Source organism: Callorhinchus milii, unplaced genomic scaffold, assembly GCF_018977255.1.
Source record: "Callorhinchus milii isolate IMCB2004 unplaced genomic scaffold, IMCB_Cmil_1.0 Scaffold6, whole genome shotgun sequence".
Classification (NCBI taxonomy): domain Eukaryota; kingdom Metazoa; phylum Chordata; class Chondrichthyes; order Chimaeriformes; family Callorhinchidae; genus Callorhinchus; species Callorhinchus milii.
The window spans coordinates 27,142,542-27,155,703 of NW_024704747.1; the positions used below are offsets into that span (position 1 = coordinate 27,142,542).

The 13,162-nt window shown below is 43.4% G+C and overlaps 2 protein-coding genes across 3 annotated transcripts; one reads left to right on the top strand and one right to left on the bottom strand.

The window, feature by feature from the left end:
* The first annotated feature begins 920 nt into the window (after positions 1–920).
* Positions 921–8,166, top strand: ssb (small RNA binding exonuclease protection factor La). The gene is made up of 12 exons (XM_007889969.2): positions 921–1,033; positions 2,038–2,112; positions 2,725–2,828; positions 2,923–3,097; positions 4,228–4,335; positions 4,434–4,534; positions 5,416–5,478; positions 5,656–5,698; positions 5,850–5,990; positions 6,397–6,583; positions 6,698–6,838; positions 7,429–8,166. Exons 2-12 carry the CDS (start codon positions 2,047–2,049, stop codon positions 7,650–7,652), a joined length of 1,353 nt encoding a protein of 450 aa, XP_007888160.1. The 5' UTR covers positions 921–1,033; positions 2,038–2,046; the 3' UTR covers positions 7,653–8,166.
* mettl5 (methyltransferase 5, N6-adenosine) lies at positions 7,764–12,567 on the bottom strand. Of its 2 annotated transcripts, none has more exons than XM_007889970.2 (7): positions 12,319–12,567; positions 11,579–11,693; positions 11,008–11,126; positions 10,460–10,542; positions 9,409–9,460; positions 9,070–9,119; positions 7,764–7,827 (listed from the first exon to the last, which is right to left on the bottom strand). In XM_007889970.2, exons 1-7 carry the CDS (start codon positions 12,425–12,427, stop codon positions 7,786–7,788), a joined length of 570 nt encoding a protein of 189 aa, XP_007888161.2. In that variant the 5' UTR covers positions 12,428–12,567; the 3' UTR covers positions 7,764–7,785. The 2 variants fall into 2 exon arrangements, with proteins under 2 accessions (XP_007888161.2, XP_042192452.1); XM_042336518.1 differs by having other exon boundaries at positions 10,942–11,126; positions 12,319–12,566.
* Positions 12,568–13,162: the final 595 nt, after the last annotated feature.

A 13,162-nucleotide genomic window follows, 5' to 3' on the forward strand; every position in this document is an offset into this window, starting at 1 on the left:
ATCACTATCATCACCACCATCATCACCATCATCATCACTATCATCACCACCACCATCACTATCATCACCATCATCACCACCACCATCATCATCACTATCATCATCATCATCACCATCATCATCATCATCACTATCATCACCACCACCATCACTATCATCACCATCATCATCATCACCATCATCATCATCACTATCATCACCACCACCGCCATCATCATCACCATCATCACCACCACCATCAGTATCATCATCATCATCACTATCATCACCAACACCACCATCATCATCACCGACACCATCACTATCATCGCCATCATCATCACCATCATCATCATCACTATCATCACCACCACCATCACTATCATCACCATCATCATCACTATCATCACCAACACCATCATCATCAACATCACTATCATCACCAACACCATCATCATCAACACCACCACCATCATCACCATCACTATCATCACCAACACCATCATCATCACCATCATCAACACCACCATCATCATCACCATCATCATCATCACCAACACCATCATCATCAACACCACCACCATCATCACCATCACTATCATCACCAACACCATCATCATCAATCATCACCATCACTATCATCACCAACACCATCATCATCACCATCATCAACACCACCATCATCATCACCATCATCATCATCACCAACACCATCACCGTCATCATCATCATCACCATCATCAACACCACCATCACTATCATCATCAACACCACCATCATCATCACCATCATCATCATCACCAACACCATCATCAACACCACCATCATCATCATCACCACCACCACCAACACCATCATCATCATCACCCCCTCCCCCTCCCTCCCCCGCCCCTCCCCCCCCCGGTCGATGCTCACCCTATCGATCGGGGGGTTACGGCACGTGGGCCTTGGCCGGAAGTAGCCGCGCTGGCTGCTGGGAGGCTTTAAACAGGCGGCGGCGGCGGCGCGCGAGGCTGAAGCGGCGGTTTGTGGAGGAACCGGAGCTCGGGTTGAGGTAAAAAAAAAAGTGTGCGTTTGTGTGTGTGTGTGTGGGAGCGGCCACCGCTCACCTCCCCCTCCCCCAGAGAGAGAGAGAGAGAGGGAGAGAGGGTTACGACAGGGCCGCTGCGGGGCCTAATCTGCTCTGTGCTTGTGGGCTGAGGCCACGGCCTGTCTTTCCCTCCTCACGCCGCCCCCCACCCCACCCCCACCCACCGCGGGGTGGGAAGGGGAATCCGTGCGGCGGCGGCGGCGGCAAACCGCGGGCACATGGCGGCCCTCAGGCGGGTTGAGCAGAGCTGAGGCCTGACCTCTCTGCTGGTGGGACACACACGCGCACAAGCGATGGCCTCCGGACGCCACCCTCGCCCGACTGGTCAGCGAAGCGTGGAGACCTCGTGGCTCGGCCCAGGGGTCAAGGAGCTGAACTAATGTGGTGGTGGGTGGGAGAGAGAGAGAGAGAGGGAGAATCAGCAACGTCGGGACATCATCCCTCTCCTCTCTTCACCGGTGTGTGTGTGTGTGTGTGTGTGGGAGGGGGTGGGGTGGGGAGGGGGTATTATTGGGGCCCCAACTGGTGATGGACCCCTCCACCGCCCACCTGCCTTTCGGCGGGATCCGTCGTTTCCACGGAGAGAGGGGCTCCTCCTCTGCCCCCCAGTCTGCACGGGGAGGGACCCCCCCCTTTGGCGGTGCAGTTCTCCCGAAGCTGCGCAGGGTTTTGGTTTTCAGTTTCAATTCGATGAAGTGTAAATGCAGTGCGTGGCTCCGTCTGCCTTTTATGTTGAATTTGGTTTATTTGCTCAACGCGAGTGGCTTTCTCTCTCTCTCTCCTTTTTTTTTGATCCTTCAGGTACATACATCAGAGGTGTTTTTTTTTCTTCTCCCCCCCCCCCCCCCCTCCCCCACGTTTGCCCGAAGCGAGAGAAAAAAAAAACTCGAGGGTCGGTTTTGCTTTTGGGCGGCAAATGGACCGAAGAGGAAAGTGGTCTCAGATATATATTCTGCATTTTCTTGCAGGCGTTCAAAATGGCAGCTAATGGAGATGCAGACGAAATTACTCCTCAAGAGAAGAAAATCTGTGAACAGATTGAAGTATGTAAACGCCGGCACCGCGTTGACTTGCGAATGGAAAGTGCTCTTCGGATAATCTTTGCTTGGTACCAATAATGGAGAATTGAAAGCCATAGCTACTCGTTGTTCAGTAAATTCTCCTTTTAGTTCTTTAGCTACCGTAAAACTTAACACACCATTGCCGCAGTTAAACCGGTCCGTCAACAAGAGAAATACCAGAATAGTTTTTAAACTTAAGACTGAATTCATGGCCCCTCATAACCGTAGTTGGGTTGTGAGAGGATGGCTGGGTGCTTCGATAATGTCGTTCAGGCATCTAGCAGCTGCAATTCTGTGATTTTGGGAGCCCCGTGACCATACAGGGTTCCTGGGATCTCGTATGGTAATTGTGCTCCTGAAATTCTAGGATTGCAATCCCTTCAGGGATTCCCTACACAATGCTCTGCTCTTGGGGCGAAATGTTGAGCGAGCATGCTTATTTGTATATAGGTACAGTGTTTGTCTGGTGGTCCAGGTTTAACCCCTCCTGATAGGATCATTTTTGCTTACGTTATTGTCTCATAGTCAAGACATCTTAGCAAAGATCTCTTAAGTTTCCATACAAGAATTTACTTTTGTCATCTTTTTGTGCAGTATTACTTTGGTGATCACAATTTGCCAAGAGATAAATTTCTCACCGAACAAATAAAGTTGGATGATGGTTGGGTACCTCTGGAAACTATGATTAAATTTAACAGGTAAGGATAAATTGGAACTGCTTGAATACGTACATGCTGGTGTAAGTTTGTGTGTTTATATATTAATATCTATTTTTAAAAAATTACCTTCCAGATTAAGTCGCCTCACCACAGATTTCCCTACAATAGTAGAAGCACTTAAGAAATCAAAATCTGGGCTTATGGAAATAAGTGAAGACAAGAGCAAAGTTCGTCGTGTTCCATCTAAACCTCTGCCTGAGATGGATGACAAGTACAAGGATTCTGTAAAAGCCAAAACCGTTTATGTTGTAAGTCTTCATTGTTTAAATGTTAATGTTTCACCATTGTTAAGCACTCAAACAATACCGTATGTTTTTCTTGGCACTAAATTAATTGTAGTTCTGTAGTTTTTTTTTCTTCCAACTTATCAACACAATGCTGGTGTGGGGCAAAACATAAAATACTTCTGAATGTGAGGCAGTTTTGTGTATTCACTAATAAATCACATATTGAATATTGATTTTCAGCATCCAAGGCTGCACTCTCCACCTCTCAAAGCCAGTCAGGAACCTCGGGGTTCTGTTCGACCCTGAGCTGTCCTTTCTCCCTCATATCCGCGCCACAACTGGCACCGCCTTCCATCACCTCCGGAATGTCGCCAGACTACGGCACTACCTCACCCCTCACGCGGCTGAAATTCTGGTCCACGCCTTTATCACCTCAAGGCTGGACTATGGGAACTCTCTCCTCGCCGGCCTTCCCCACACCTCCCTCCACACTGCAGGTCATTCAGAACTCTGCAGCTCGTGTACTGTCCCGCACCAGGCTTCGGGACCACATCACTCCCACCCTCGCTCGCCTCCACTGGCTCCCCATCCCCCAGAGGATCGAATTCAAGATCCTCACCTACAAGGCCATTCACGGCCTCGCTCCCTCCTACCTCTCCGACCTACTCCCCTACCTACCTGCCCGTACCCTCCGTTCCTCTGGCTCCGGGCTGCTCCACATCCCCCGCCCCAACCGCCCTACTTTCGGTGGTCGGGTCTTCAGCCTCTCAGCCCCGAGGCTCTGGAACTCTATCCCCCAGTGCCTTCGCCGCCTCCTCCCTTTCCTCCTTCAAGGCCGGTCTCAAGACCTTTCTCTTTGACCGTGCCTTCAGCTCCCCTCTTGACTCTCTACCCCCTCCTCGCTCCCTCCCTTCCCTCACCCTGACCATTTCCCCCTTGCTCGGGTCCTGACCCAACTGTATAGCGCCTTGGGACGTCCTCCCGACGTGAAAGGCGCTCTATAAATGGAATCTTCTTGTTGTTTTATAAAGCCTTACACTAACATAATTCCAAGAATGAAACTAATTAAACTAGATTTGATATAATTTGAAGTCTTAATTGAAATTTTTGTCAACTTTTTCATTCTTAAAACCACCTTTCTTGATTAACAGAAGGGGTTTCCTACAAGTGCAACACTTGATGAAATAATGGAATGGTTTGAAGAGAAAGGACCTGGGGAGAGTATTCAAATGAGAAGGACTTTGCAGAAGCAATTCAAGGTACAATTTTTCCCTGTTCTACTGCCAGATTAGTTTGTACAATTTCACTAGAGTATACTTAAGTATTCTTGTTCTAACTTATTTTTTTCTCTTAACAGGGATCAGTATTTGTGGTGTATGACAGTGTAGAAAAGGCCAAGAAATTTGTGGAAACTTCAGGTCTGAAGTATAAGGAGACTGACATGATTGTGCTTTTCAAGTAGGTGTATAATTACTGTTTTGAGATTGGAGTTACTTGCTAAAGTTCTTTCATCTAGCACAGATTCCTCTAGATAGGCTTGGACTGGTGTAATTTGGTTACACTTACTAATTACTTTCAAGTAACCCGAATTAATTTGAGATGCATGTAGAAGTACACAGGTTAATTCCCCCCATCTACTTTTACTTCCCAAAGTCGCTATTCCTGATCTCCAGAAACCACAAAATGAAATGCCTTATTTATTGGGATTTGTTGTGTAATTAGATTAAAATTTATTTTGAAGTTGAGATTGATGAGGTTATTAGAAGGAGCTCTGGTAAAGACTGATCTTTATGTTCTACCATTTGTGAAACTTGAATAGGAATAGATTTCAAGATCCTCATCCTCACCTACAAGGTCATTCACGGCCTCGCTCCCTCCTACCTCTCTGACCTACTATCCCCCTACTTACCTGCCCGTACCCTCCGTTCCTCTGGCTCCGGTCTGCTCCACATCCCCCGCCCTAACCGCCCTACCATCAGTGGCCGGGCTTTCAGCCCGTAGGCTCTGGAATTCCATCCCCCGGTGCCTTCGCCCTTTCCTCCTTCAAGGCTGGTCTCAAGACCTTTCTCTTCAACCGTGCCTTCTCCTCCCCTCTCGATTCTCTACCCGCTCCTCGCTCCCTCCCTCCCTTCCCTCACCATTTCCCCCTTGCTCAGGTGCCGACCCAACAGTCCAGCGCCTTGTGACGTCCTCCCGACGTGAAAGGCGCTCTATAAATGCAATCTTGTTGTAGATTTTAGCAACTATCTTTTTATCAAACATGTCAGGTGTGTTCATCTTTAAATTGACTAGAAGATCTGATGCAAGGACTGATTTTAATAACCTATTTTCTTTTGAAGAGAAGCTTATTTTGCAAAGAAGGCTGAAGAAAAACAGAACAGAGGATCCAAAAATAAAAAACAGTAAGTGGACACTGATTAGAATCTTTTTGGGGGGAGGAGAATATGAGAGAGACCCTGTGAGAGACGGTGGTTTTTGAGGCAGTGCTTTGAAACTGAACTAACTAAAAGGATGAGATAGTATAACTGAGATGAAAATCACCAATGAAAGTGATTCTAATTACTTTTTTTCAATCTTAGTGACAAACAAGAGATACAAAAAATAGCTGAGGAATCTATGAAGGTAAGATTATAAGTCAATCACTATAAGAGAGTATTGTCAATAGAGGTTAACACTTTGAGATGTCCAGAAGACTTGATAAGATGCCATGTCAAATGCATGGATTATATTACGTTTCTTAAAAGCATCTAATGAAAACTTTTGTGTGTTAAAGAAATCCATGGAAGAAAAGTCTGGGTGCTTGCTGGCATTTTCAGGTGACCTTACTGACCAGACGTGTAGGGAAGATATACATGAAGTTTTCTCAAACCACGGTGAGATACGATGGGTGGATTTCACAAGAGGCGCTAAAGAGGTAAGCCTGGAGGAATAATACTCTAATGGATTTAAGTAATCTCAATTTTTGTTATAACTGGAAAAGATATTGTTCAAAGGACGTATTATTGAATAAATTTTAAAAGGTGCAGGCAAACCCTTCAGTGGAGAGCTTGGTTTAATTCCTCAACATAGATTGGATTTATCAAATAGACTTGCCAGGGCGATGGTAAAGGTGATTGCATCAAGACAGACTGATTCAGTAAAGTGTAGAGGAATATAAGATAGCTATTCTACAAGGAAATTAATTTGCAGGATGCATTAGGTTATTCTACTTTGAAATTGGCCAGATAGCCTCTTCTTGTTTTATACATTCCTGCATTTGTTTTATTTTGCTGGTGTTTTATTGAGTTCTGACTGACTGATGTTTGACATGTGATTCATAGGGAAATATTCTCTTTAAAACAAGTGCAAAGGAAGCACTTGAAAAGGCCAAAGAAGCCCATGATGGAAACTTGCAGCTGCGAGGAAAAGATGTGACTTGGGGATTATTGGAAGGTGATGAAGAGAAAAAGATTTTAAAGAAAATAATGGAGGATCAAGAGGAATCTCTGAATAAACGAAAAGGCAGAGGTAATTAATTACTGTTAAATTACTATCTCAAATGCAAGGAATATTATTAATGTGAGCACATTTTATAGTTTTTTTTAAAGTGTGCAGAATGTGATTAGAGTTATTTACTTAAAGGTCAGTGGGGTAGAGGTCGTGGCAGGAGTGCTAAAGGTGGTCGAAGACAAACCAGAGTGAAGTTCCAAGGCAAGAAAACTACGTTTGACAGTGAAGAGGAAGATGGTGGTGGTGATGGAATGGAGGAAACTGAAGAAACCGGTAAGCATTAGATATTCAATTCTCAATAGGTGCTTCAATTCCTGGAATAAAAAGATAGTTCAGTAGTTTGTGGAAATTGTTATCGGGGGGGGAAAAAAATCCCAGATGTTCCGTAAAACATCTCCCTCTCCCAACCCTACCAAAATTGAAAACTGAATATTCACATTACACTTGTTCAGCAGTGTCAGATATAACCTAACGTTTCCTCAGATAACCATAGTGTCATTTGCACAGATGCGTGGTAGTAGAAAGGGTCTTGCTGCAGATAACCTTAGATAAGTTGATGCTTTTTATTATGCACTCTCTGGTATGGCAGAAGTTAGGTTGAATCTAAGTCTTTAATATAAAAATCATTGGGGTTCAATTTGTATTTACAAACTAGTGACCCTGGCAGTGAGTTGAGTTTGTAAAATGAATGAAAAAGATAACAGATGACTCAATTGTCTTAAACTAGCTCATACTTTAGGAGGTGGTTGTTAATTTAGTTTTCCTTCCACCCTTTTCCTCTCTTTTTTCGTACCCATGCACCAATTACATTTTTAAGTTTAATCATTATTCTTTTTTTTAAAAATTAAAAAAAAAACTTGGAGCTCCTACAAACGAAAAGAAGCGACATTTCGAAGAAACTAAATCTGGAGACGAGCCTGCATCGAAACAAATGAAAGTGGAAGAAACTGAGGAAACTGAAAAAGAGCCTGCGCCAAAAGTGACGGTGACGGAACCCAAAAAAACGGAGGAACCTGCATTGAAAGAAATGAAAACTGAAGAGCCTTTGCCAAAACCGAAAACAGAAGATGAAGCAGGTGATAAGTGAGACTCCATTTTGAGCATGTAGCCGAGATAAAGAGAATCATATGCATTTACATGGGTTTCAACAATTTTTTTTATTTAAAAATTATGTAGTCATTCCAAGGTTGTGCGATTGGATGTCTCTCAAATGTATGGAACTATTTAAAAGAGAACCGTATGAAGTCCACTTTAATGTCAACCTACAAAAAAAAAAAGAGCAGGTTGAAACTGTTTGAAAATCCCTTTAAGAACTGCATGCTTGTCTAAAGTTCAGGCAGAATTTTTTTTAAAAACAAAATATTTTATTCTTAGGTTATATTCTCGGTTACTTTAGTATGTTTGGTTCTGTTTTTTGTTAATTGTCTCCTGCAGTTTAAGCACACTGAAGCCAGTACTCGATGCTTCCTCAGATTAAGTATCACATAGTAAATGGTACTGTAACTTGACTTAAAAGGTGATTTTACTTGAGAAGCTTTGTTCATAATCCTGTACTATTGTAAATAGTCTTTCCAATTCATTAATAAAATGGCCTTTGACAAGTTCCATCTCACAGTCCAATGTTTGAATTGTGAATTATGAAGTGACCAGGGAAAGATGCTTATTCAGTGGATCAGATCATGCATTGTGAATAAGTAGTTTTCAATGGTAACAAATCTTGACTTTATTGCCTTGTGACAACAGTAACTTAAATACTATGATTTTGAGAAATTTAGCAAGAGTTTGAATTTGACAAAAAATTAGATAATTTCAGATGCTGGAAATCAAATTTGAACAGGATTCACAAATCACAAGTGGGTCTTGAGACCAATTTGAGAGAGCAGCCAAGTTGTTGCTGGACCAATAGCATTCTAAATGTTAAGGCTAAAGCTACAAGGGAATGATGCAAGCTTCACTTTCAGTGGAGGATACATGTAAGTTTGCAATTTGATTTTTTAAAAAATCTAATCACCCAGATTAGATTTTGTTTCTTACTGTTTGCAATTGGGCTGCCATCTGCATACAGATAGTCATTCCACTTCAAAATAAATCCTGTGAAGTGCTTTGAGATGTCGGCCTGATGTGATTATTATAATCCAGAATAAGTACTTACAGTCACTACAAGATATAAAAACTAGTGAGAATGACTCATATCATATTATACAGCAAATCAGTGGTGGCCATTTTGTGGCCTGTGGACCTGAAGCCTCCATCAAGAAGCAGCACCTGAACATTTACACAAATGTAGGTAGGTGTGCGTTTGAGCGGTAGTACACTTTCAGTTCTTTTGATTTTCTGGCATAAATCAAGACAATTAATTTGGTGGGCTGATCGTAAAGGTTGGCCACTGTGGGAATGTAAAAGGACTAAATCATGTAAAGTACAGAGTGTCTAGACTATGATAAGATTAGAGTTGTTTTTTAAGATAATTATACTTGACTACAAAGAAACAGAAACTAACTTACCGATTCCCTCTTGTGAAACTTGTATGATGCTGGTAAATCATATCTCAGCTCTGTTTAGAAAACATTTTTGATATTAAAACAGGATTTTGCAATATGACTGTAATATTACTGAATTGTTAATCACAAGTGGAATGGAATCACATATTTAGAGCTTCAAAAAAAGTGCCAATTTTATCTTCGTTCTTGACATTAAATTTCGAAAAATTTAGCTCTAAAAATCTGACCCCTTGGTGGCAAGAATATTTCTTGCAATAAACCTGAATTTGGTATTCACCCATGAAAAATCCACCTCTATACTATGGTGATATTAAAATCCTAATTTGCAAACCAGGATCTTACCAGCGATTACTTCCATCTTCACCTTAAATTCATTAGCCTTCTTTTGAATATGCTGTAAAGAAAAAGCATATGTGAAAGTCTTTCGAATTTGAGCAATATATTGTTAATTGCTCATGATACCTGTTCACTGTTCTAGTTAATGCTTTGTTTAGAAAAATGTGACTTAATTGCGCTAAAGCAAAATAGTAATCTTTCCACCCGAGGGTATCTGCCACACTGAAGTACAGTATATTGGGAGTGCGATTTAGAAATAATTTTATCAAGAAACAGAATCAATGAAGACTGTGACCATTTTAATTTTGCAGGTATGTGGCTTGTTATAGAATAACGGGAGAATGATCAGTTTGTTTGACTACTCCTAGCTTCCATTTTTGAACAGTAGTCACATGGTTCACTTTTTGGAGGTGTCATGTGCCAGTATTCAGCTTATTCAGTAATAGCTGATATATTTCATTTCGTTTTTATTAATTGAAGTGTTGTATGAACAACCACTGGGAGGCTCAACTATGGGGTAACTTTACTCCTTTTAAATATCTCAAATGACGTAGCCTTGATGGATTCTGGCACAGTATATTTCACATTTTCACAAACCTCAATGAAATGTTTCTGATATTGTGTTTTACTCCTAATTACTATGTTCCTGGAAGAGCACTTGATTTCATATTCAAGACTCTTATTATAAGTACCATTAGTTTTATTGATTACTTTCAACATATCCAGTCGCATTAAAAATTTAATGTAAGCAATGGGGTCAATGTCTACATATAATGTAGTAGTGAGGTCCCACATAAATTCCATTGTCTGTTCGATTAGCTGATACCAACTGGAGCAATAAGGAAGCGGCTTACTCTTGGGACGTCGTCCTGACATGGCTATACAAATGTAATTTGTTGTTCTCTGATTGGCCTCTGTTCTGAAGAGTCCCATCAGGAAACCGATCTTCAGTGCATTTTAAAAGTATTGGCTTCTAATGCAACTGGCAGATTATCGATCTACAAATGCATTAGGTCTATCCATTTTTAGTAAAATACACTCGAGCAACATAACTTACTTCTCGTGTTGTCGTTTTGTGGAGAGAATACACTGCTGTTGTGGCCATGTCCAATGCCGTTTTCAGGAATATCATATCCATACCTGATGGGAAAGGGCATGCAATTGTAGAATACTTAAATCAGATTAATCTTATAATCGTTTTACATTTTGTATGTGGGCCACAGTTTTTAAGGTATGGTCCCATAAAGAGGAAATGAATACCAGATTGAGTGATCAATTATTTATGTAACTTGTCTATTAATCAGAACTATTTATCAAATTGTTTGCATAAGTATATAAAGTAATGAAAAACCAAATGTAGTATTTGGGCTTGGCAGCTTTGTGCTTTAAAAAAACTAAATAATTTTAACATTTCACTGCAATTTTCATTTATGGTGTGTAAACAAGATTTTTTTTATTGCACATCAATTATTTAATGCTTTGATTTTTCAATTAAAATATCAAAAACAAATCGAAATTAAGCCAAAACATTCCTTCTACCTTTGTTGTGCTTTGTTCCAAATGGTGGATTCATTATGACTGTGTCAAATGCTTTTGTTAATTTACCATCCGTCGAAGAACAGACATCGCACTGAATCATATCAACATTGGCCAGTTCAAATTCTTCAGCATTTTTGTTAAATATTTCAAGAGCATCTTCATCAATATCAAACCCTACACATAACCTGCCAAAGATTAAAAGAAAGCAAAAAAAAACACAATTTAGTTAAACAGGAATGTAATTGTTTTGTATTTAAATACTTTGTTTAATAAAGAGCATTCCTTAGCATAAAAATATTATGATATCAGTTTGACTGATATCTCAGTTGGTAATGCACCATTTTGAGTTACTGAAATCATTGAGCCCCTAACGATCTCGGATTGCATCTTTAAGTCATTATCTGATTTCAAAATATAATGTATCTAAAGGTTAACTTTAGAATTGCCCAAATTCAGATACAAATTGTAAACTACAAGTGATTTTTAAAAAAAAGCATCCCGAAGCAGTACGTATTGCCAATACTCCCAATTTAGGGCAAGTTCAGTAAATGAGTGTGAAGCTCTCGTCATAAACATGAAGTTCTCGTGTGAGATTAGCGACGCAGATCAAACAAATCACACGTCGCACTCCACGTACCCTGCATTGAGCAGTGCTGCGCCAATGCTTAGAACTCCACATCCGCACCCAAGATCTGCAACCAGCTTCCTCTCGATGTCATCGAATGTCGTGTGGATTGTGTACAGCATATGTGCTGCAACGAGAAAACGTGGATTTTTTAATTTCCATTCATTCCTGGGAATGGAATATAATTTCTAGAATGCGCAAGAGAACAATCCGGGTTGACGCCAAACCGTAATTCCTGCCCGTTTCGAGGCTCGCCACGCTCTCGCTCCTACCCCTCCGCAACCCCCCCCCCGCGACCTTATCAACCTGGCCGCTTCCTCCGCTCCACGTTCCCCCCCCCCCCCCCGCTTTGCCCGCTCCACCGCGGGCAGCCTTTCCGCCCCCACCCTCTGGAACCCCATCCCTGGAGCCCCTCCACCTCACCTCCGCTCCACGTCCCCCCCCCCCCCCCCTCCGCTTTGCCCGCTCCACCGCGGGCAGCCTTTCTGCCCCCACCCTCTGGAGCCCCATCCCTGGAGCCCCTCCATCACACCTCCTCCCTCGCCCCACCCCTCTTCGAGACTCATCTCAAGAACTTCCTCTTTGACTGTGCCTTTGATCACCCTCCCACCTCCATCCCACTTGACCCCCAACCCCCAGCAAAGCCTTCACTGTGCTGGACCTTGGGGGGGGTGGGTGTTGTGTAACGTGTGGCCATCAACTGCCCCCCCCACCCCCCACCCACCCCTGGTCCTGCCCTTCCCTCCGCTCACCCGCGATGTGGGGCCTCGTGGGGTACTGTTCCAAAAGCAGTTTGGGCTTCTCGAACACGTCCACCTGCTGCAGGGAACCCTCCAGGTCTTTCAACCTGAAGCGCTTCATTCCGATCCAAGACGGTCCCCCCCTCCCCCCCCCCCCCAGTGAGTGAAGCGGGGGTCCAGCCAATGCCACCCCGGGGGTTGGGGGGGGTTCGAGCCCAGGCTCAGCCGCTCCAGGCTCGGGATTCCCCACTGATGACTAATCCGAGTCTCATCTATTTACTGACCTCGGATCGTGCCCGCGCCCGTGCCTGTGCGCGCGTGCGCGTGTGTGTAAAAAAAAATTCCGCGCGTTTTTAAGCGCTGAACGTTTACGAATGCGAACACTCCCGACCGGACGGCGCCGATACAGTGCCACTGTAACAACGTGCGGGGTTCCTTCCGGTCACGTGGCGGTGGGGCAGCGTGGCGCATGCGCCAAGGCCACCACCCCCCCCCCTTTTTTTCCCCCTTTGCCTCTGGATTTGTTTGGAGAATTCGATGATGATTCGATGATATCTGTGGGTTTTACCAAAAAAAAGACTGTACGTCGAAAAGAAAACGATTCGACGCGACTTGTGACGCACGGATAAGAAATCCGGATTCGCGTCGCCAGTTCCCTCAAAAGCCACGTCGTCTTTCCCCCCAACCCCACCCCACCCCAACCCCACCCCACCCCAACCCCACCCCACCCCAACCCCACCCCAACCCACCCCACCCCAACCCCACCCCAACCCCACCCCACCTCCACCCCACCCCACCCCAACCCCCAAGACGGGAATAATTCAGTTTAGTCCTTGGATGAGAAAGTAAAAATGGT